The sequence below is a fragment of the Madurella fahalii genome (assembly GCF_045866475.1).
Source record: "Madurella fahalii IFM 68171 DNA, scaffold_6, whole genome shotgun sequence".
Classification (NCBI taxonomy): Eukaryota; Fungi; Ascomycota; class Sordariomycetes; order Sordariales; genus Madurella; species Madurella fahalii.
In genome coordinates, this window is record NW_027263976.1 from 2,450,868 (window position 1) to 2,471,362 (window position 20,495).

At 55.4% G+C, this 20,495-nt stretch overlaps 7 protein-coding genes across 7 annotated transcripts; 3 read left to right on the plus strand and 4 right to left on the minus strand.

Moving 5' to 3' along the window:
• Positions 1-821: 821 nt before the first annotated feature.
• On the minus strand, positions 822-1,766 carry MFIFM68171_10761 (Versiconal hemiacetal acetate esterase; the record flags this gene model as incomplete). The annotated part of the gene is made up of 1 exon (XM_071066180.1): positions 822-1,766. One exon carries the CDS (start codon positions 1,764-1,766, stop codon positions 822-824), a length of 945 nt encoding a protein of 314 aa, XP_070922281.1.
• Positions 1,767-3,894: 2,128 nt separating this feature from the next.
• Positions 3,895-4,136, plus strand: GRS1_2 (Glycine--tRNA ligase 1, mitochondrial; the record flags this gene model as incomplete). Its single annotated transcript, XM_071066181.1, has 2 exons — positions 3,895-3,969; positions 4,032-4,136. 2 exons carry the CDS (start codon positions 3,895-3,897, stop codon positions 4,134-4,136), a joined length of 180 nt encoding a protein of 59 aa, XP_070922282.1.
• Positions 4,137-5,736: 1,600 nt separating this feature from the next.
• ADI1_3 (1,2-dihydroxy-3-keto-5-methylthiopentene dioxygenase) lies at positions 5,737-6,500 on the plus strand (the record flags this gene model as incomplete). Its single annotated transcript, XM_071066182.1, has 4 exons — positions 5,737-5,766; positions 5,851-6,162; positions 6,251-6,310; positions 6,384-6,500. 4 exons carry the CDS (start codon positions 5,737-5,739, stop codon positions 6,498-6,500), a joined length of 519 nt encoding a protein of 172 aa, XP_070922283.1.
• Positions 6,501-6,915: 415 nt separating this feature from the next.
• MFIFM68171_10764 (Derlin) lies at positions 6,916-7,767 on the minus strand (the record flags this gene model as incomplete). The annotated part of the gene is made up of 3 exons (XM_071066183.1): positions 6,916-7,004; positions 7,061-7,529; positions 7,588-7,767. The coding sequence occupies 3 exons, from the start codon at positions 7,765-7,767 to the stop codon at positions 6,916-6,918; spliced, it is 738 nt and encodes a 245-aa protein (XP_070922284.1).
• An 863-nt stretch (positions 7,768-8,630) lies between these two features.
• Positions 8,631-9,309, plus strand: CSE4 (centromeric DNA-binding histone H3-like protein cse4; the record flags this gene model as incomplete). Its single annotated transcript, XM_071066184.1, has 3 exons — positions 8,631-8,799; positions 8,863-8,987; positions 9,088-9,309. 3 exons carry the CDS (start codon positions 8,631-8,633, stop codon positions 9,307-9,309), a joined length of 516 nt encoding a protein of 171 aa, XP_070922285.1.
• Positions 9,310-10,227: 918 nt separating this feature from the next.
• MFIFM68171_10766 (uncharacterized protein) lies at positions 10,228-11,978 on the minus strand (the record flags this gene model as incomplete). The annotated part of the gene is made up of 2 exons (XM_071066185.1): positions 10,228-11,442; positions 11,943-11,978. 2 exons carry the CDS (start codon positions 11,976-11,978, stop codon positions 10,228-10,230), a joined length of 1,251 nt encoding a protein of 416 aa, XP_070922286.1.
• Positions 11,979-17,533: 5,555 nt separating this feature from the next.
• MFIFM68171_10767 (CRIB domain-containing protein) lies at positions 17,534-20,113 on the minus strand (the record flags this gene model as incomplete). The annotated part of the gene is made up of 1 exon (XM_071066186.1): positions 17,534-20,113. One exon carries the CDS (start codon positions 20,111-20,113, stop codon positions 17,534-17,536), a length of 2,580 nt encoding a protein of 859 aa, XP_070922287.1.
• Between the last annotated feature and the right edge of the window lie 382 nt (positions 20,114-20,495).

Genomic DNA, 20,495 nt, shown 5'->3' on the forward strand with positions numbered 1-20,495 from the left:
AGACAAGGCAAGGCGATGCCAATTGCGATGCGCATTCGCCTCCCTCATCAACCCTCAAGTCATGGTATTCCGCATGTGTTTAAATATCGAGATAACCGGATCTTTACTGCTACCGCTCTGGTTGCGTAGCAGATGGGCATGGAGGGTTTGCGGTTATGGATCTGTTGCGACCCTGGGTAAATTGACCCCGTGTTCTGGTAAATCGACCATATCCAGCCACAAGCCCGCCCGTATCAGCCACACCTAGATTTTGCAGTGTACAACACTCACTGAGCTCGCTGAAGATACGTTCCCGTTACATCGACGTTTCCGCCCGAAGGTCCTCTTAAACTACCAGCGCGATAGCTAGCAATCACGGCGGTATTTGGTAGTCTCTGATACACAACCTCATTCTTCCGGTTCTTTTCGTGGGAGGGGCCGTGGTGGCTGTGATAGCTAGTAAGGTAGCTAGTGGGGATCGTTGTGGCCCGAGCGTTGTGAAGTGCGGGTCACCTGACGTTTGCCTTCACCACGGGAGCAAACTGCCCGGCAGCCGTGTCATCCACACCTAAGACTCGACGCTCCAGCATTACCCTCCTCCGGTGATGGATCCCCCTTCTCTTATCCCGTGGCCGACTCTCCGCTGACTGACTCTGCCACTGGGCTGTTCCCTCGTTATTGAAGCCACATGCCCGGGCGTCAATGTGGCCCATCGTCGGCTTCCTGCAAACTCCTTCCGCCCAGGCGAAGCGCATCGTCTCCTACTCTATTACGTCTGCTCATATGCAGCAGTAAACCCGACAGGGGTAAGGTAGTACAAGGAGGTCGGTATATTGGACACACTACACCTTGAGCGCATCCTTCAGGCTCTTCACGACAGCCTCATACGCCTCCTCCCTTTTTGCCCACTCCTTCGTGCCCCTTTGCGCGCCCTTGTCAAAACCATGATGCACACCTTCAAGCGTCTTCACAACAACCGTCCTGCTCCCGTCGTCCACCTTGGCCGTCAGCTCCACGGCCTCGGGGGAGAAAATATCCCCCGACGCCGTCAGCATGATCACATGCTGCGGGAACTGGGCCGGGTCGGCCCTGGAGGGCGACACCTTGGGATCGGTGCGTAGGCTCTTGTCAGGGACGAACGCGTCGTGGAAAAAGTGGAGCATAGCGGGCGGGTGCGGGCGGATCGGGGTCGGCACCGTCTTGGTCTCGGGCTCGACCGAGAGGTCCGTTTCCGGGTAGTGGGCGACGATGGCGACGATGGTGAGGAGGTGGGCGAGGGACTCGCGGAGCGCGGATGCGGCGACAAGAGCTAGGTGGGCGCCGGCGCTGAAGCCGGACAGAGCGACTCGCGAAACATTGAAGCGCGAGGACTGCGAGCCGACCCAGCGCAGCGCGTCCTCGACGTCGTTCAGCGGGCCTGGGTAGGGATGCTCGGGCGCCTTGCGGTAGTCGGCGTCTAGGACATAGATAGACGCGTCGTGCGCGATCTGGCGGCAGTAGAGCTCGTCACTGCCTAGCAGCGGGAAGACCCAGCCGCTGCCGTGCCAGTTGACGACGACGGGGGCAGGGCCCACGGGTAGTGAGGGCGGATGGTAGAGGTAGGCGTCGATGTAGCGGCCCGGGTCGCGCGAGGGGATGCGGACGCGCTCGCGGTGGACGGGGATCTTCTGTGCGAGCAGCCGGTCCCGGCGGAGCGGCACATAGCCCTGCACGACGAGCAGGCCGCGCAGGAGCATGGCGATGACTTTGAGTCGCAGGTAGGTGAAGAAGCCCACGCGGTAAGCCATTATATGCTGCTGCCAAGTGCTAGTATTAGGTATCCGACACGGGTTACCACCGGTCGAGTTCTGCCGCCCTCTGGTGTTACGTATCCGAGTTGTGGATGCTGTAGCCCGAGATGTGCAGAGGACGAACGCGCAATGGCTCTTCGAGTGGGCGGGAGTGACAGAGCTAGAACTGAAGACCAACAGAACTTTCGGTCCGGCATAGTAATTAGCGTGTGAGAGCGGGCGCCGTTGGTTCTGCTTTTCGAAATAACTGGACAGAGCTTGCTGGGGCTGGGTGAGACGATGCCCGGAGGGACCGGATCGCTCCCACAGTATGTACATCCCGGCTGTAACCCAGAGGGGTTTCTGCCGTTGGGGGCGCATCCTGCGAGACAGGGAGAGGGTAGTGGGGTGTTGGGCGCAACAGGGGGACGCAGCGCGGCAGCCAACTTGAATGTACTGTACAGTGCCGGAGCCATTGAAGATTATTACTCTAGTAATTGATTACTTTGACCCAGCCCCTGATCATGAACCCTTGTCACATACCTCATATTGACTTGTTTACTAGCAAAACTAGTGACCGAGACATGCAACCATCCAGGGCACGACTTACCTCACCCTACCCTTGTTACGTGCCATATCAGACACGGCATTCAATCCTCACGGTGGCGCAACAAGTCCTCGAAGAGTGCTGTTTCACTTTGCCACCGCTGCCATGCCATCGGTGCTCTAGGGAAAGAAATGGGAGTGCTCTATAGCAGCAGGTAACGGAGTGGACCGAACTCTTCCGTAAAGGCAAGGACAAGCTTGTACTTCAAATAAATTCCCACAGAATTCGCATCGAAAGAGGCCCACCATGATGTACCGACGACACAGCGCCGTTCACCGGCTGTCCATCGTCACCCGGGGTATCAGCCAGCTGCTTGACGCAGCCGTCAATCTAGCACAGACTCTCCGAAACAGCCTCCATGCCACTCAGCGAAATCAACATCCAAATCAAAGCGACGGAGCTGAACAGAAACGTGCTGGAAAATACGGTATCAGCACAATTGCCAGGGATTCAGTGAAAAAAGAGAGGAATTCAGGATAACAGAAGCGGAGATAATGTAGAGGATATTAAATGACACGAATAATTAATAAAAACCCCGATTGGACGTCCTTAAGGATTCTGTACGCAGGATCTTTAGGAGCGAGAGATAAGATGAAGGTGACGAGGAGGAAGGGAAGAAGCAAGACCAGCACTGCAGGAACGGAGCGAGGAGTGTCATACTAATTGGCGGTTATAAAACGTCAGCTGATGAGAAGCGGACGGTGCCGATTAAGGTAGGCGGGTTCAAGGCGATGCCTGTCCTTGTAGGTAGATTGAACAGCAGGAAGTTTTCAGGTGTGGCAAACGCGCGTTCGGTATGAATTCAGGTCTTCCGGGCAAATTATATCACCCAGAGACTGTTGCCCGTGCAGCCTACTCGACCGAATCATGGACGAAGTGCGGATCACAGAAGGCGTGGGTGGTAGCGGGGGATGAATGCGCGACATGGCTATGAACTAGGGAGTAAAGGAGAGCTGCCATAGAATGCCTAGTTATTAGGGCGCATCCCGATTGTGGGCAAACTTGAAGATGTTATGGAAGGTCGGAATATTGAGGTTGTTTTGAGTGGACAACCGCCTGCGAACATTGTGAGGGGCAGGAGGTGGAGTTAATGGGCGAAGTGAATTGCTGTTTTACGAGTTCGGAATTCCAGGGAAACGGATACAGGAGGAAAATCATAAGCTAACGATATGTAAAAACAGTGGGCACATGGGTGAGGAGGGTTGGGCACGGAGTTAACGGTAGTATGATTATACACTTAGGGTTCGGATTGTGCGAGCCTGGCATTCGCGCTATAGACCTAAGCTGCCGGGCGGCAGCAGAGTGCTACCAATGCCACCATTATGATATTGATCTAGAATATTATGAAAATTTGCACGGCGGTGCCGACGTTCAGCCCGAGCGTGAATTAGTACTGAGAGCTGTAGAGGTAGTAAACGCCACGGCTCCAAACATAGGGTTGTCGAACTCGTATTTCGGGCATTGACTGTGACTACAGGAGACTACTCGCGAGCCGATCACTTGGTTCGGAATGTCCTGGAGGTCCGGCTCGAGAAGGAAATGAAGTGCCTCCTGAAGGGCTCATCCAAGTTGGATCAGTTAACCATTGCCGAATATTTCGATGTTCTGGCCAGGGTTTGTCTCGCCTCAATTGGTACCGGGCTTCATTTTCACTGATCCCAATCCGTGTCCTTTAGATTGACAATCACGACGGTGATGGCCTTGCTACGTTGACTAAACGGCACAACATCAGGAACCCGGAGACCAATAATGGGTCCTCCCACCCGTCCCTTTCAAACTGATGTTCAGATCGAATATTACGTTGACCTGGAGAAGAAGCAGCACGAGAAGTTCGGCGAGGCCGGCAGCCTCTCCGTGTCCCTGCTTGATAAAGAGACCCAACTGTCGGGTAAAACCACACATCGGATCATTACGATTGACCAGGAGGTCAAGTCCAAGTGACATACTTCCTCGGCAGAATCATGCTTTTCATCCTCGAGATTGGCGACGACCACACCAAAGTCCGGTTCAGACAGCATCTAGCAAACGAGATGGCCCATTGCGCACGCGACTGCTGGGACGCCGAACTCCTGACAAGCCATGGCTAAATCCAGTGCGTTGGCTGCGCAGACTGTAGTACATCTGACTTGACGGTGCACTCGAAATACACCGACACTCCGTTGGCCGTCAGCGAGGCTCTCTCCGACCCAGTCAAGGCCGAAGGGTGGCACGTCACGTTGGGCAAGTAGCTCGTCGACCCACGGTTCAAGAGAGATACAGACCATCCAGGCAACCGTAGGAACTCTCGGCTAGACCGCCCTCGAGGCCCTTTCCAGAGCTCAAAGAAGTCGTCACAATCAACACTCCACCTCCGCCGATGGTAGACCCACCGTTGACCTCCCAGCGAGCTCCTCTCCAGCACCAAGTTGGGCCTACGGGAACGGAACTCGACCGCACAGGTGAAGGATTCGGAATACGAGGTGGTAAGGCGGTGAGGGAGTTGATGGAGGGGAGCGTGAGCTGGGAAGTGATTGAGAGGTTTGGCGCCGTGGTTGGTGATGGCTGCACAGGAGATGGAGCAAGTGAATTCAAGAGATTAGTAAATGATGTTATGCGATGCTCGCAAAGTGTGGAAGCATGGCTTTCACAATCAACGAAATGCCAGAGTAAGTTAAATGAGACTTGAGACCTGGCAGAGTCTGCGTAGCGCCTCCAAAACTGAGAATTTCTTCTCCATGTCGCGACCTAAAGGCCACGATCACAGCGAAAAAATTGGTAGCTTCTCTTTGAGTAGCGTGTCATCCTTAGTGCAGGGGCCATGCTAATCTTCTCTGTATCGTTTCAAATTGACCAAATGCCCCGAAGGGCGAGGAAAGAAAGAAGAGAAGAAGAGGAAGATTGCAGGAAGGTGGGCGAAACTTTATACCCAAGGCTGATTGGTCTGTGCACGTCTGCAAATTGCAGACGTGCACAGACACCTTGGGAGGTGGCGACCAGTGAGTCAAAGGTGGCAAGCCAGCCACTGTAACTCCACTGGCTGGTCATCGCTTGGCAAGCAGGACGGTGCGATACTTGAGAGCTCTCTCACAAGCCTTGCACAACCCGCGGAAAGGGTGAACCCGGCGTTTCTCAAGGTGTTCAGCTGGTAGATAAAGCTAGCCTAACTTTATCTACGGGGCTTTGCCGGTGATGTGTGCCGTTCTCCAAGTAATAGATCTCACATTCATCCCGCTAAGGGTGTGAATAAGCCGTTTGATGCCCCTCACCACCAACAAATTAAGCCGTGAGCCCCGCCAACCCACTCCCATAATTCATCGCTCAACCAAGTGCACCCAACTCTCCTTGAATAAGGTAAAATATCATACCAACAACACAAGACTAAACCAAACCAATAAATCCAAAATGAAAGCCTACCTCTACGACAACCTACCCGTAAGCCAAACCCCTTCTGCTCACTCATCAAAAAAGAAAGAGAACCATCCCCTCACCATAAATGACCACCATCATCACCATCAGGGCGACCAACGACTCCCGCACGACTCAGGCACCCCGGTCTCCCCGGCCGACCTCTCGGCACTAGGCGTGCTCTACTACCGCATCGACTCGCTCGCCGGTGTCGACGCGCTGGCAGCCGAGCGCGGGTACAAGAACCGGGACGAGATCACCGTGTCGCCTGAGCGGATGGGGGACGCGTACGAGATTAAGGTAAAGATGTTCTTCGACGAGCACCTGCACGAGGACGAGGAGATCCGGTACGTGCGCGACGGCAAGGGGTACTTTGACGTGCGCGACAAGGATGATCAGTGGGTGAGGATCTGGTTGGAGAAGGTGAGTCTTTTTTACTTGCTCCCTTTGGGGGTGAAGGGGGGAATGAAAGAGAGACCGGGTTTGACTGATGGCTTATGGTGGGTGCTAGGACGACCTGATTATCCTGCCTGCAGGCATTTACCATCGGTTTACAACCGACGAGAGCAACGTACGTGCAGCTGGGCAGAGGTGTGATGGTTGAGGTTGAAGTTGACGTTGAGGTTGGAGCTAACACAACCTAGTACATCCAGGCTATGCGCCTGTTCAAGGAAGAGCCCAAGTGGACGCCTTTGAACCGGTCTGGGGATCTGGATGCCAATCCGTACCGGAGGGAGTATGTTTCTCAGTTTCTGGCGTAGGGACGGCGTTTAACAGGGCCCTGATCAAATCTGAGCGGGAATTTCTATTTTCTTGTCATTGCTGATATCCTCTTATCGCTGACGCCACGCTGCATGATTGTTTCGATCTGCTACTTGTATGACTACGCGACATGTCTCTTCTGGACCATCGGAACATACACCGTTATTGGCCTTTCATCTTCTGAACATTGACTATGCAATGCACATGCCGTCGGCTTCAATTCTTCACGCAACCCTATTCCTGCCTTCCCAAAACACACCCAACGCCATTTCATATGCAATGCTAACCACCTCGTATGATATGTTTAGCCTGTGGCCTGTCTCAAACGCCAGGCATCCAATATTGCTGATAATATGTCACTGAATCCGCTACACGGCGAAGCCCACTGCCAGCTTCAAATCATGATACATGAACTCATCGGACTTCTGGCGGCGGAATCTCGGCCCCGGCAACAGCAATTTCGTTATCGACGCCGTTGGCGGTCTCGTCCCGCGGTCGGCCCTCTGCAACAACAGGGATTAGCTCGGCAATCCAAATATCCACGGTCGCGAGGGCTTACCAAAGAGTCGCCGCCACCACATCGGTGGATCAAGTGGCCGCGACCCGCCATAGAGCGGCGGGTAGACATCATTAAAGAAGTACCAGATGTGCCCAATGACGACGCCCATAATCTCGTCCTTCGGCACCGTGCCGTGCAAGACGAGGCTGACGCCCATAAGCACCCAGGGTAGGTACGGCGCTCGAAAGACGAGCAGGCCGAGGAAGCTCATCAGGGTGTCGGGGTTGCGACGCGACCATATGTAGACGAGCGTCGACGACAGCGGGTGGCCGAGGAAGGGCATCGACACGAAGGGCGAGAGCAGCAACAGGCTGGTCATGGCGAAGAGGAGCAGCCATGAGAAGTGGGCTGGTGATCGGCCGGACGACTCTTCAATCAGTCGGGCGTAGCGTTGTAGGAAGTAGACGTGGAAGAGCAAGTCGACAGAGAAGGGTCCGAAGTAGAGGAATGTTGTCAGGAGGCGCCAGTACTGGGACGGTCAAGTCAGCAAGAAGGTGAATCCGGCAAGGTTACGCCGTCAAACTGACCTGCGACTTGTGGAAAACAGTGCGGTAGCTGTAGAAGAGCTGGAACGGCGTTACCAGCTGGCATTGCACGAGGCCGCTCGTGAGAACTGTCGCGGTTGTCCACCACCTCGTGCAGACAGGCATCTCCCAGAACCACGTCTCGAGCGGGAAAGCCCCTTCGCCGCCCATTATTTGGTCCATGATTGCGTCAAGGTGGGCGCGATGTCAATACTCGTAGATTCGTCACAGGGTAGGTAGCAGTTTCGAGGTTGCGATAGAGGACCCGGTCGTTGGTTGCCGAGCGGACGGCGCAGGCCGCGGGCAGATTTGCGATTCGCGGTTATCGTTAGAGGGCCTTGCTGCAGAAACGCATGAACAGCCTCAGCTAAACCAGAATTATCATTAAGATGGGTGTCGAGTCGTGAATGCGCCGTAAGGCAGCTAAAAACCACAATGATGATAATGTTGAGGTGTCCTTTTGGATGTCATCCAACAAGTGGTTCCTTTATCAGCCTTATCCAAGAGCGGCGAGATGGTAAGCGAGCGGGGATGACGCCACAGGAAATCTACAGTTATGCAAATAACCAGATTTATCCGTGCATCCGATATTCCTCACATAAAGCAGTCAATTTTAGACTTGTGGCTAGTGCACGCCACCATTTCCCACCCTTTCCCACCCACCCATTAAGGCCCCTGTCAATCCCAGCGCGTCGCGAGAAAGTGCCCCCGTCGCAACCCGCGTTTGCGGGTCTTCAGGGAGACGTTGGAGAGCGAGCTCTTCCCAGCCTCCCGAATTGAGCGCTCTCACATTCCTGTGACCATTGAGGCCAGCTTCTATCCAACGGCCAGATTCTTTCAGAGAAGCATCCCTCCGCATTACAAAGCGCTTTGCGATAATCCATCGTCCTCCGACAATTCAATTTGCGCTCCATCTGCCTTGCACTTGTTCTGCTGCCGCAAAACCCCCCTAGCTCCCCTGTTGGCCTTTCAACGTTCGTCCATTGTCGTCGCATAGCTACATACAACAGCAAACGTCCGCCATCCCAACAAAGCCAATCGCAACAATGCCGCCGAAAAGAGCCATAGCCAGACCATCCGGCGCAATAGCATCATCATCACCAGCACAAGCACGAGCACGAGCACAAGGACGACCATCGACGGCGGCACCAGTGCGGGGGCAAGGGCAAGCACAGCTACAAGTGCCAAGGAGACCGCGAGCGAGCGATGTACAGCGTATGTCCCAAAGCGCCTCCAACCGAATCAGCCCCCTTTACTGACACCCCTCCCCAATTACAGCCGGCGACCCAATCCCTCAAGGCAAGAGGCGCCGCTACCGCCCAGGGACCCTCGCGCTTAAAGAGATCCGCCGCTACCAGTCCAACACAGACCTATTAATGTCCAAGCTACCCTTTGCCCGCCTAGTACGTTCTCTGTCCCCCTCTCCCCCACAACCACCCCAATACACAGGAGTGCGGGGGAATATGCAGATAGTCTGACCGGGGACCCTCAAATCACACGCAGGTCCGCGAGATCGCCCTCGATTGCCGGCCCTCGGGCGAGGAGCTCCGCTGGCAGTCGCAGGCCATCCTGGCGCTGCAGGAGTCGGCCGAGGCCTTCCTGGTGCACCTGTTCGAGGACACCAACCTATGTGCCATCCACGCCAAGCGCGTCACCATCATGCAAAAGGACATTCAGCTCGCCAGGAGGATACGCGGCGTCTGGGGCGGGGCCGGGTGGGTATAGCAGGCAGGCAGGGCGGCGGGGGTGCCGGATGCGAACTCGCGGTTTTCCTTTGCCGCTTATAATCATCGTTTATTATTTTTCTGGTGATGTTTGGCTTGCTCCATCACCCAGGGACTTGGAGGGCGGGGCTTATTGGTGTTTTGAATCGGAAGGGGGGCTCGGGGGGTTGCTCTGGGCTGGGGAAGAGGGGAGAAGGGGGAGAAAACACCACGGCCTCGCTTCTCGTCCGCGCGGCTCTGGGTACACGCTATACACACCTCGGCGCTTGCGCAGACAGCAGTTAGGGCGTTTCTGGGGAGTCAAAGGCGTTTTGGGTGCAAGCTCGACATGGCTGCATTGTATCTGGAAGCGGTTATATACCGGGATCTGCTAGGGTTTTGAGCGGCGTATGGTTTGGCTTAGATACCTCGGCTGTCTGTTGGTCGCGGCCTTTCTGCAACTAATGGATTACAAAGTCCGCATTGAGAGATGTCGCAGTGTAGCAGGTCGGAAGACCTCTGAGGGGATGTATTTGGCTGTTGAAGGATGAATGTCAAAACGTTCTTGGTCGGTGATTTTTATTATCCGCCATGTGTGTGTATTTGGGTATATAATCATCATGCCATGTCTCATCAGTTAGCTGTGAGGTGAGCGTCAAACCATTAGGCCAGCCAGTTCTCCTTAATGCAAGCGCCCTACCCTCCTTCATAAGGGTGTCCTTTCCGCCTTCTACGAATATAAGCAGAGCCGTGGGCACGGCAAAGCCAGTCACGTTAGATAGAACGGAGGTTTTAGAATCTGGAGATAAAGAAAGAGAGAGAGAAAGAAAAAGAAAAAGAAAAAGAAAAAGAAAAAGAAAAAGAAAAAGAAAAAGAAAAAGAAAAAGGGCCCGGCCGTGACCTCCTGTCTTATCCAACTCGCCTTCTCACCAGCCCCTTTTCATCCAATTGCACCCCCCGGGCCCCGTCCACTCCCTGGACCTGGGCCTCTAACCCCATCCGCCCCATATTTGAGAAATGTCTCCCTCATCTTCTGCATATCCGCCAACAGTCCCTCCCGCTCACACTCCAGCTTATCCCTCTCCCTCTCCAGCAACCGGATATACCGCGCCGACATATCCAGCACCTGCGCCTTACTCAGCCGCCGCTCGCCCAGGTCGAGCGCCTGCTGCGGGCCCGAGCCAGCGCCCGAGCCAGCGCCCGCGCCCGCGCCGCCGTCCGAGTCACCGCCCCCCGACAGGCTCGGGGCAGCGCCGGGCGGCGAGCGCATCGCTTCGGGGAGCGTGTTCATGAGCACCTCGAACTGCATGTTCAGCCGGTTGCGGTACTGCTTCTCCACTAGGTTGTGCGAGTTGCGCGACTTGCGCTCCTGGGGCGTCTCTTCGGGCCGGTACTGGACGTTCCGGGAAGCGCGGGACGCGCTGCGGAGCTTGGCCCTGCCGCCGCCGGCCTTCGCGGTCTTGGGCCCCGCCTGCGGCACGGCGGATGCCGACGCTATGTCTCGGTCTGACGACGTTTTGGCGCGTTTGTGGCGGGCGGCCGCGATCTCGGCGTCCTGGCTGGACTCCTGCTGCTGCTGCTGCTGTTGCCAGCTCTCAATGCCCTCGGATCCTCTGTACACGGCCGCCTCCGAGTCGGAAATGCCGTCTTCTGGCGTCTCGGCTAGCATCTCGTAGCTTGGGAGGGACGGTGAGCTCAGAGAACCGGGGTCTGCAGTGCTAAGGTCCATGCGGCCGTCACCAGCCTCTAGCCAGCGGTACATGTCAACGCCTTGCTGCGAAGCATCCTGCAGAGCTACGGGCGCGATGTAATCGCCCGTGTACGAGTCCGGCGCGTTCAGCTGCGATGCATGCTCAAAGAGCCCCGCACTCGGGTGTGCTGATACAGCCGGCGAGCTAGTGCTGCTGTATAGTGTGCTGCTTGTTGCAACCGGGCGCCAGCTCACGGCCAAGGCATCGAGTGGGCTGGCGGGATCGTGCAATGCTGGATATGGTGTTGCCGAGAAAGCTGGTTGGTCAGGAGCCGGGAGGACATCGGCGGGGTACGAAAGGTCCGAGTGTCCGGCTAACGAACGATTTGCGGATAAAGTGGGCTGATACGGCCGGTCCAGATCACCGGGACCGAATCCGGATGGTCCTCCGGCGGCCACCAGGCGCTACCACCCAAAAGTCAGCCGATATGTGCATGCTTCTCGGGAACAAAACTGAAGCAGTCTAAAAACCAATCCATCGGCCCCTCTGCCGCTTCATTTCATGGATCTCAGAACCCAATCCACTTTCCCTGTTTTCCATACTTTTTTATAGCCAACGAGCCCGGCTCCCGGACCACGCACACTCGTGCCCTCAGCTGGGATGACTTGGTGTTTCTAATGCCCGCCGGTTTCGATTCCACGCCATGAAATTGGTGTCAAGATTGCGGAATCATTCCCTAGTTGGTCTGGGGAAGAGCCTTCCGCTTCGGTTGTTCACCTTTCCTGAGCCCCCAGGATAGGAAGAGTGATGCCTCCGTCGGCATGGCCGACACAATCCCTGGAAGAACAGGTTGCGCCAGAATCTGTTTCCAGTTTGCATGTTATGGGATGGCTGAAGAGTGCTGCGTCATCCTGCGATGAAGCAGGTGTTGCCTCCTGAAGCAGGATAATCGAGATTCACATACCTCGGATTCTCCTACGACGTAGTCGAAAAGGAGCATCTTGTTTCCCTGTTGCGGAAGTCCCGGGTTTCGTCGTATAGGTGGGTTTTGTCTTTCGGCGGTCCGAGGATCCTTGCCTTTGTTGTTGTTATGGGTCTCCCTGGAAGTCGACATGTTGCCGGGTTCACCCGTCAGAGACGGCTATATACCCCCCGGAGTGACTCGGTTTGATCTGATACCAGCAGCAAATATTGGCGTTCGCCGACTTGCTGGCTTCTAAGACAAGATGCCTCGTGACGGCAGTCCGGTATCGCTGGCCAGGTGCCACTCGCTTCAGCTATGGGCGCAGTTTTGCGAAACTGGGACTCTGACCTGCGAATCCTGCGAACCCAATAGTGGTGGCGTAGAGAACCGTTGGGTTGCAGGCTGGCGAAGACCTACAGCCGCTCCCGGCTCGGCCGCGTGCGAAGGCCGAGATCCCGCACGATCCAGGCGCGGTCCTGGCGCGGTCTTCACGAGATTCGGCGAGGACAGAGTGCCGAGTCCGCACAAGTCTCCCCACAGTCTGCCGACCCTGTGTGCTAAGCCCAACTGGATGCCGACCCAAACCGCAGGATGTTCCTATGCTTCAAAGGAGCTTATTAGGCGGCGAATAAGGCTGCAACGTTGCCGTGTATCCGTCGTATGCCGACCGGGGTCCCGCGTAGGCGAGGACTGTGCTACTTGTTTGCAGCCGAGGCATGAGACGCTCGGCCGCGGTTCTTTCCTCGATTCTTAGAGGAACGGGCGGCGCTATATATTCTGTACCGCAGCGCATGCCGCGCCGTCCGATCAGTGATGGGCACTGCGGCATTCGCTGGCAGCGGGGCCCTTGTGTGTCATACCTGCACTAGAGACCTAAGGTACCTTAATAGGGCCTGTTTTGGAGGTGGCAGCTGAGGGTCCCATAGGCCCAGGAGCGAGGCAATAGATTCTTGCGCCACGTCCCCCCATGGTTGGCGACCTGGCGGCGAATGACGCTCCCATTTCGGAGCCCAATTGCCCCTGAACCTTTAGCGCGGGCCAAATAAGGACCATTCTGCAACCTTCTCCGCCTACATGCTTCTCTATGATTTCACACGGCATGAGTCAATCCTCCGCTTGCCGGTTCATACCTCTAGTAACACGGATTTGAATCGGCTCCGACTCAAGATCGAAGGTGTCAACAACAACACTACCGCCGACGCCGCCGCAGCGGAACTAGCTTCCTGGAGCTAGCTTCCGCTCAAACCCGGAACGCCATCCCAGAACCCCCCCCAGCATTGGCCCGCTTCAGGTCAAAGTCCGCCGCTTTTCTGCTATGCCACGGGAGGTCCAGTCGGATGCAGATTGTCATGATCGGGTTCTTGCTATGCATAGTATTTACCCAAATACGCCTCAGGATTCCCCTATTTCGTCCCTCCGAGCATTCATTCTAGAAGTCACCGTACCTCCCAGAGTCCTCTACTCGATAGATGGAGAGCTGCGTAGCTGGCAGCCCAGAGTTTAGTTTCCGAGGCGAGCACAAGACTTCTTCATTATCCCGTCGAGCGCTGGAATGAGCACCTTTTTGCCCAAGACAGCCAAGCGGTAATGGCAACACCGGTAGCCAACCATAATATGCCTTGACGTGGGACCACCCTCTCACCTCCAGCGTCTACTACTGGTCTACCACACTGCGCAAGTAATGCCGGCATAGACCCCCTGCACATCCCAATCCCGAGAGACCGCGGTGAATCGGAAAGGGGGCGAATGGCATGCGTGAAATCCAGACGCCTGCCGGTTAGTGACCTCGAAAAGCACACTGATGTGGGAGTGCAGCGAAGGCGGCATCCGATCCAATCAGAACACCCAAGTCGCGGGGTTGATGACAACGTGTTGTTTAAACCTAGGGGGTTGTGGCCGGAAAGGTGCATGGCCTTCTTGACAGAGCCATTTGGAAGGGAAAACCGAGAAAAGTGTGCGTGATGGGGATCCAGGGATCTAAGCTGCGGAGGGACGCGGCGTTGCAAGAGAGGTTGCAGAGGCGGAAATGGAAAGATTAAACCTCGAGACCCGCACATTCAACAATGAAAGACGAGGAGACCTCCTGATTTGGGGTTGCCACAGTGGCATGATCAAGAAGGTGCTACTTGAACCGAACGTGCAATGGCGGAAAGGCAAGGTTTCTGTCGGTGGCGGGGAATCGTGGCCTGGAAGTGACTCCATTTCTTGTAACTCTGTCTTGGAGTGTCCGTTGAGGTCGTGCTTGGGGATCTGCTCTCTTGAGTACCAACTGTGCACACTGTTTACTTCTTAAGCGCATTGGTCATTCCCTCTTCGGTCACCATCGTTCTAGAAATATGGCTGACCTTCAGCCGCATGTGGGCGCCATCTCAGCAAAGACCTTGCAAATACGAGCCGTGGAGACCATTGACAAAAAGTATAATATCCCAAGCTCCATCGAGAAATTAGTAGTAGTTTCCGCTTCCCCCCTGATTTTGCTGGGCCACAGCTCGTGCTGGGACCCTCGCCCATCAGCCGAGACTTCCCTCTCGGCACTCCCCAAGAGTCCCCTCTTCCTCTTCAAGGCCCCGGGTACAATCGGGAATCTGCGGTTCGGCCTATTGCATCAAACATTTTGTATCTGTTTGACCTTCCCTCTCCTTTTGACCTCGAGCTGAGCGAGTGTTATACTGGACGTTCCATCTCCTTAGGCACCGGGCCCGTACACGGCTCAAGCATCTTCGTCAAGTGAGTAGGTATGTCGCGGCCACCGATATCTTTATCTAGTTTCAAGATTTCCGGTTTTATTAGATGGCGAACCCAGAACCATCCGCGACAGCCATTCCCTCCTCTGCTCGACGCCCTCCCTTTTTCCGATCCGCAACAACTCCCCCAGAGGAACAAACATAACCCCGATGGCCGTGTTGCTGTACGTCTCTTTTCCGAGTCCCGCAACCCTCTTTCGTTTCCCAGGCGATGGATCTTGCCGTCCCTCGCGATATCGCTTTCGAAGCTCTGGGTAGTCCCTTGCATTGTGGTTCAATTGACCGATCCTGGACTTCCCTGGAATGTTAAGCACCGGACAGACATAACTATTACCCTGCCATAACGATAGACCTACTATACCTCTTGCAAGACGTCGCGATTAGACACCGAGGCCGTTGGCAATGCGATCCATCGGCGGGCCGTCCGAAACGGTCAATCGACGCAAAAGGCAAGCGTGCTGGGACAATACTGGAATGGATGAAACACTCATAACTGTTCCTATACGTCTTCCATCCTCGCAACGCGTATACACACGTCCTAGGGCTTGAAGTGGCGGCGTTACAGCAGGTGGCCTGACGACGAGCGCATCCCCTCGGCGCCTCAAGTTCACAGCGGCTCGATACTACCCAACTAATACACTCTGGGGAATGCCTTAAACACGGGGGACACTCTCGGGCCGGGCTTATACAGGTGCGGCGTTTTAGAGGGAATAAGGATGTGATGATCTGTTGTCACAATTTGCCTATTCTCTGTTCCCACCACGAAATCCGCTGGTATTAGACCTTGAGCAGCAAAAATGGTATTCCACGTTACCGTGGCAGCAGCGTATCCACAAGAACGTGCGCGGACGACCCAGCCAACCCTCAGACCGACGATGCAGCTCGACACTTCAGCGTATCCGACTTCGGCTGTCACCGAAACCTGACTTCGCCCCGTTCGGTCCACATCTTCGACAACACGTCCCGCTCCAAATCTGCCCATATGATGAGAGAGCCGGTATTACACCAGAAAATCCGGCGATCTCCTCACTGAGTGCACCCCAGATGGGTGATAAGGTACATAATCCGGTTCGAGAGAAAAGGGGGCTGTACGACAACAATAAATACCGCCACCACGTGACATCGCCCAACAACAAGGGACGGCAGGGCTGGTGATCTCCTGACGTTAACCCGCCACTCCACAAATACCAAGGCACCATCCCGCGCTGGCTCCGCAACTCTGCGCTAGCGGCAGAGCCTCAAAACCCACCGTCTTGGAAAAGAAACAAAATTGCGATGGCAGGCGATGATGTCTGGATGACGTCTGGGCCTGGCGCCCCGGACCAATCACGAAGGTGGGCATTGTACGCTGCAGCATGTACACGTATCTTGGTTCTGGCGGAGCACACGGATCTTGGAAAACAATCTTTAATTGCTCATCCTAAGGAGTTGAAACACGGGAAGGTGGATGTCTCACGTTGAGCGGGCAAGATAGAAGAAATGTAGGTAAACTTGTCAGATGCTACATATAGATAGTGGTAGGTACATACACACAAACTCGTCCAAGTTCAGAGTATATATCTCGAGTTGCATTAGCTAGAAATCGTGCGGTGGTGACCGTACTGAGAAGATTATAGCACTTCACTGTCCTTTTTGGCGCGTCCTACTCGCATAGAGGTTCGCAGGTTGAAAATTGAAACCGGATGAGAGAATGACAGCGAAAAAAAAAAAAAAAAAAAAAAAAAAAAAAAAAAAAAAGAATGGAAGGAAATAAAAAGAGAGAGAGAGGTGTAGAGAGAGTGTGTGCGAGGGAGGGAAGGGGAAAAGCAAAGCAGATAAACCAGCGACAGCCTCTTGCCGGCCCCATCCCATTTCCGTTTCTATCTAACCCACCAACCCGCCCATTCCTTTTCTGTGGTATTCCCAGATTATTGTTAATCTGATTTTATTTTCTCTTTTACCCCATCATTTCCCAAAATGTCATGTTTTTTTTTTTCATGTCCGTCATCTCGTCATTCCGAAATAAATAAAAAGAAACAATCCGTGCAATGAAATCCCCGCGCCAGGCTTGCGCTTTCCCCAGTCCTTGGTGGTCGATTGGATAGAGGAACGAGATGAGTTGGCAAAGCGGAGCTTGACCAGTAAGCCAGTCCGCCACCCTGCATCCAATCCGATCCAGCACAGACACTGGGGGAGAAGGGGGGCTATCCGTAGTTGATATTCTTCGCGAACTCGCGATTTTTCTTTGCTGTTTCCCACCTTCTTTCCATCCTTCACCCACTCCCATCTCATTCCTCTTCATTCCTCTTCCTCCTGGGACAGTTGCCAAGGCGCCGCTTTTGTATCTTGAGCTTTGCAGGGGATGAACGATAACGGTGATGATGATGATGAAGTGCAACAGTGGTGCGAAACAGAAATGAGGGGGAAAAAAAATAAGGAAATATCGAACAGTGGGTTGTCCTACCCCGTACAATCGGATCCATCCGACGCATGTGTCGTACCAGTGGTGATAACGCGAACAAAAAAAGACAGAAATACCCACAAGCCTCCAAGCGAAAGGACAAAACAAGGGTGAAAATAAGAATGAAAATATCCCAGTTCGCTCCTTGAAAATGATGGTTACTTTTTCGTTGGTTTTTTTTTGCGCCGCCAAAACCCAAGTCTATAGATTGATCCCCGCCCGGCCTAGTAGATGCTTATTGTGACAACAACAGGGTTAATTTGACAAAAAAGACAGTTCAGGGGCAGAGCTTGTATGGCATCAAGTCTCTGATGTTTATTCGGAGACGATAACTCGTTCTCCCCAGTTGGGTACCCAGCAAGTTACTGGTATATATACGTTGTGCAGAGAATGGAGGACTGGGTCGTTTAGATCCGGTTGCCGGTCAGCTGCACCGAAGGAAAAAGAGCGTATTGATTTGGCGGTGGCGGCGTGCTGAGGCTTGTTGTCCTCGCGCGTCCGCGCCTAGCCTGGATAGACATCTTGGCCTTCCCAGGCCAGGGCTCGTCCATGGCAAGCCGGCCCAGATTAGACTCGCTGCCGCGGCTTCTGAACACGCGACGGCGGGTAGACGGAGCGGACACCTCCTCTGACTCGGGGAGTGTCGGCATGGCGCCCTTGTTCTCGGTTCGTCCGTTGGATTCGAACGAAGGGAAACGCTGCAGCGGCTCGGGTTTTGGGAAATATTGGTCAATGTCGAGCGATGTAGTACTCGGGGTCAATCGCGTGAAGTCGGTCGATGTGGAGGCGGTCGAGATGTGCTTCTCGAATGCTGAGCTGGTGCTCTCGATTGTACCGGTCGTCGAGGCGCTAGTGCGGTACCGAAGGAGAAGCGCCGAGGGATCCATGCTCAGAGTAGGCTCGTCAAACTGGCGAAAGGGGAACTCGGAAGTTTCCTCCCTTTCTGCCTCGCAGGCCATCATTTGCTGTTGGTAATCCATGGGAATCAAGAGCGACGGCGACAACGTAAAGCCATGGGACTCCTTGAAGCTGGATGCATCGGATGGCTTGCGGGCGTGGAGCAAGGGCTTCGAATCGATCCTTGGCAAAGAGAAGTTGGATGCCTTCTGGTTGCTCACCACGGTCGGCGTGATCGCCTCCTGCGGGGTCGCTGACGATAGTTGGCTGACTGGGCTAAGAGCTGGCACGTCAAACCCGCCCGGCGTCAGCATGGCAGGCGAAGGCGCACACGAGTCAATCCGCCCTTGGTCGTCAACAGGCGTCGCGCTGTCGCCATCCCGACTCGTCTCGATGGACGGACGGTCCCACTCATAATCGCAATCCGCCTCTGCAGCGTGCTCATAGCAGTAGTCGATGTCGTCCTCCCAGCTCTCCCGAGGCAGTGACTCAACCTGGTTAGCCTCGAACAGAGCATCCTCGAGCGCCCGCTGCGCAGCATACAAGTCAAAGCGAGATTGGGCATCCGAGCCATCACTAGACAGACCGGCCGCTTCGTCATTCTTGCGGCTGGAGAATGCCCTCAACATCGGGACGGACTGGCTGCCACGAAGGGACGAATTGCTGGCAATACTTGCTCGAGACTTTTTAAAGACAAAGGCGCTTTCATCCTCCTCGGGGACGTTGGGGAGCGTACACTCGGATGTGGCGCTGCTCGGGCAGGGCAGAGGCCAGTTGGCGTCGTCTGCTGGCGGGCTCATGATACGGGTATACGTGTGTTCAGGAATGACGTCCATTTCCAGTCCCGGCACATAGCCGTATGATGTCGCAGGGGGGCTGCCGGGATCGGAGAGCATGGGAAAGGGCTGGGTGTAACGGCAGCCGATACTGGTCTGTGGCCGGTCCACCGAGTCAAAGCGCTCGTGGCGAACCGACGTGCGGCTCGAGATACGCGGAGGCGGGATAGGAGGACACGGAGTCGCAGACTGTTCCACGGGCGACCTTGGAGGGCGCGGCGGGGGTATGCCCCTACTTAGTTGTTCTTGGGATTGAGAACGACTGAGAAATCGTCGCGGCGACTTCTGCAGGACGGAGTGGGGTCTAGTGAAAGCGTTCCTCTGCTGCGGCTCGGGAAGCCCAACCACTGCCCCACCCTCTTGGTCCAAAGGCAGCGATTCTGACGAGAAATCGGCAAAGTTCAAGTCATCAGCTTTGATTCCCTTCAGCGTCCTAGCGGCAGGTGCTTGAGAGACGCGGAGCTGCGAGAACTCGGAAGCCAAAACGGTCCGGTTGGTCCGTTGCAAGTCCGGAAGATTGTCTTTCTGTGTGTGAGTCACATGCTGGAAGTTGTATGGCCCAGAAATACTGAACTTGCGCTGCGACTCGCCAGCCTGGTCCTGTTTCGTGCTCCGGCGAAGGCCGAAAAAAGCCGGAATCGTCGAGTCCCGACTCGGTACCGAGGTCGGTGGAGGAGGGATTGAGGCATCGGCCGTCGCATCGGTCGAGTACATGGAGCTCGCCGACGAGCTCTGGGCGCTGCTCTCGCGCCTCATCCTCCCTCTCCGGCTGAAGATGGTCTTGCCAAAGATTTGCACACTGTCAGGTCGCTCCCGGGAAGGCATGCTGCTGGACGTCGAACGGCCCGATGACTTTCTCGAGAGGGTCCTTCCTTCCAACGTGTTCTCCCACGAGGGCCGATCAGCCGAGGTCAAGGACCGCAGCGATGACGAGCCGGACGAGCTCGTCTGGTGGCTATGGTGCTTGTCCCGGGCTGATGCCCGCTTCATCTGCTTGCTTAGAGCGCGGATGCTCTCTGGTGAGGGAGGGCCATCGACGGCGGGATCCAGGAGCCCGTCAACGTGGGTGGTGGCGGTGTCGTGGTAGTGATGCGCGTCATCAGACGACGTGACGGGTTGGACGGCGGGCGGCACAATCTCTCCTCCTACCGGGGGACTCTCGAGCCCTAGCATCTTTGTCTTTTTGTCCCCCTTGCGCCGCGTGCCCCGGTCGACCGGATACACGGGCATACCTGACACCGCCCACATATTCATGGTGGGCGGCCTGCGTCTGTCCTTGCAACTACAACAACTCGGCCGGTCCCAAATCCACAACCCGCATAAGCCGGGGGAGTCGATCAGTCGAGCGTGGGTGTCCCCCGGGGAAGAGTCAACACGCACTTGGGCTCACTGACACTTGCCTGGGATATGCCGTCGATGCTATTATGCGGCCCGTGGCGTTGTGCGCGTAGTGCGCGTGTGCTTGTCAGTAGCCGCCGGCGAGGCGGTCCCAGGTCGACAGTGGGGCGCGTCCAATTGCAAAACAATGCAAAACCAATGCTTAGGAGTGAACGGCGAGTCGTTGTCCCGGAACAAGATTATTATCCTCAGGGAATGGAATGGCCGGGAAGCGCTGGGTTTGCGGGGGAGAGTGACG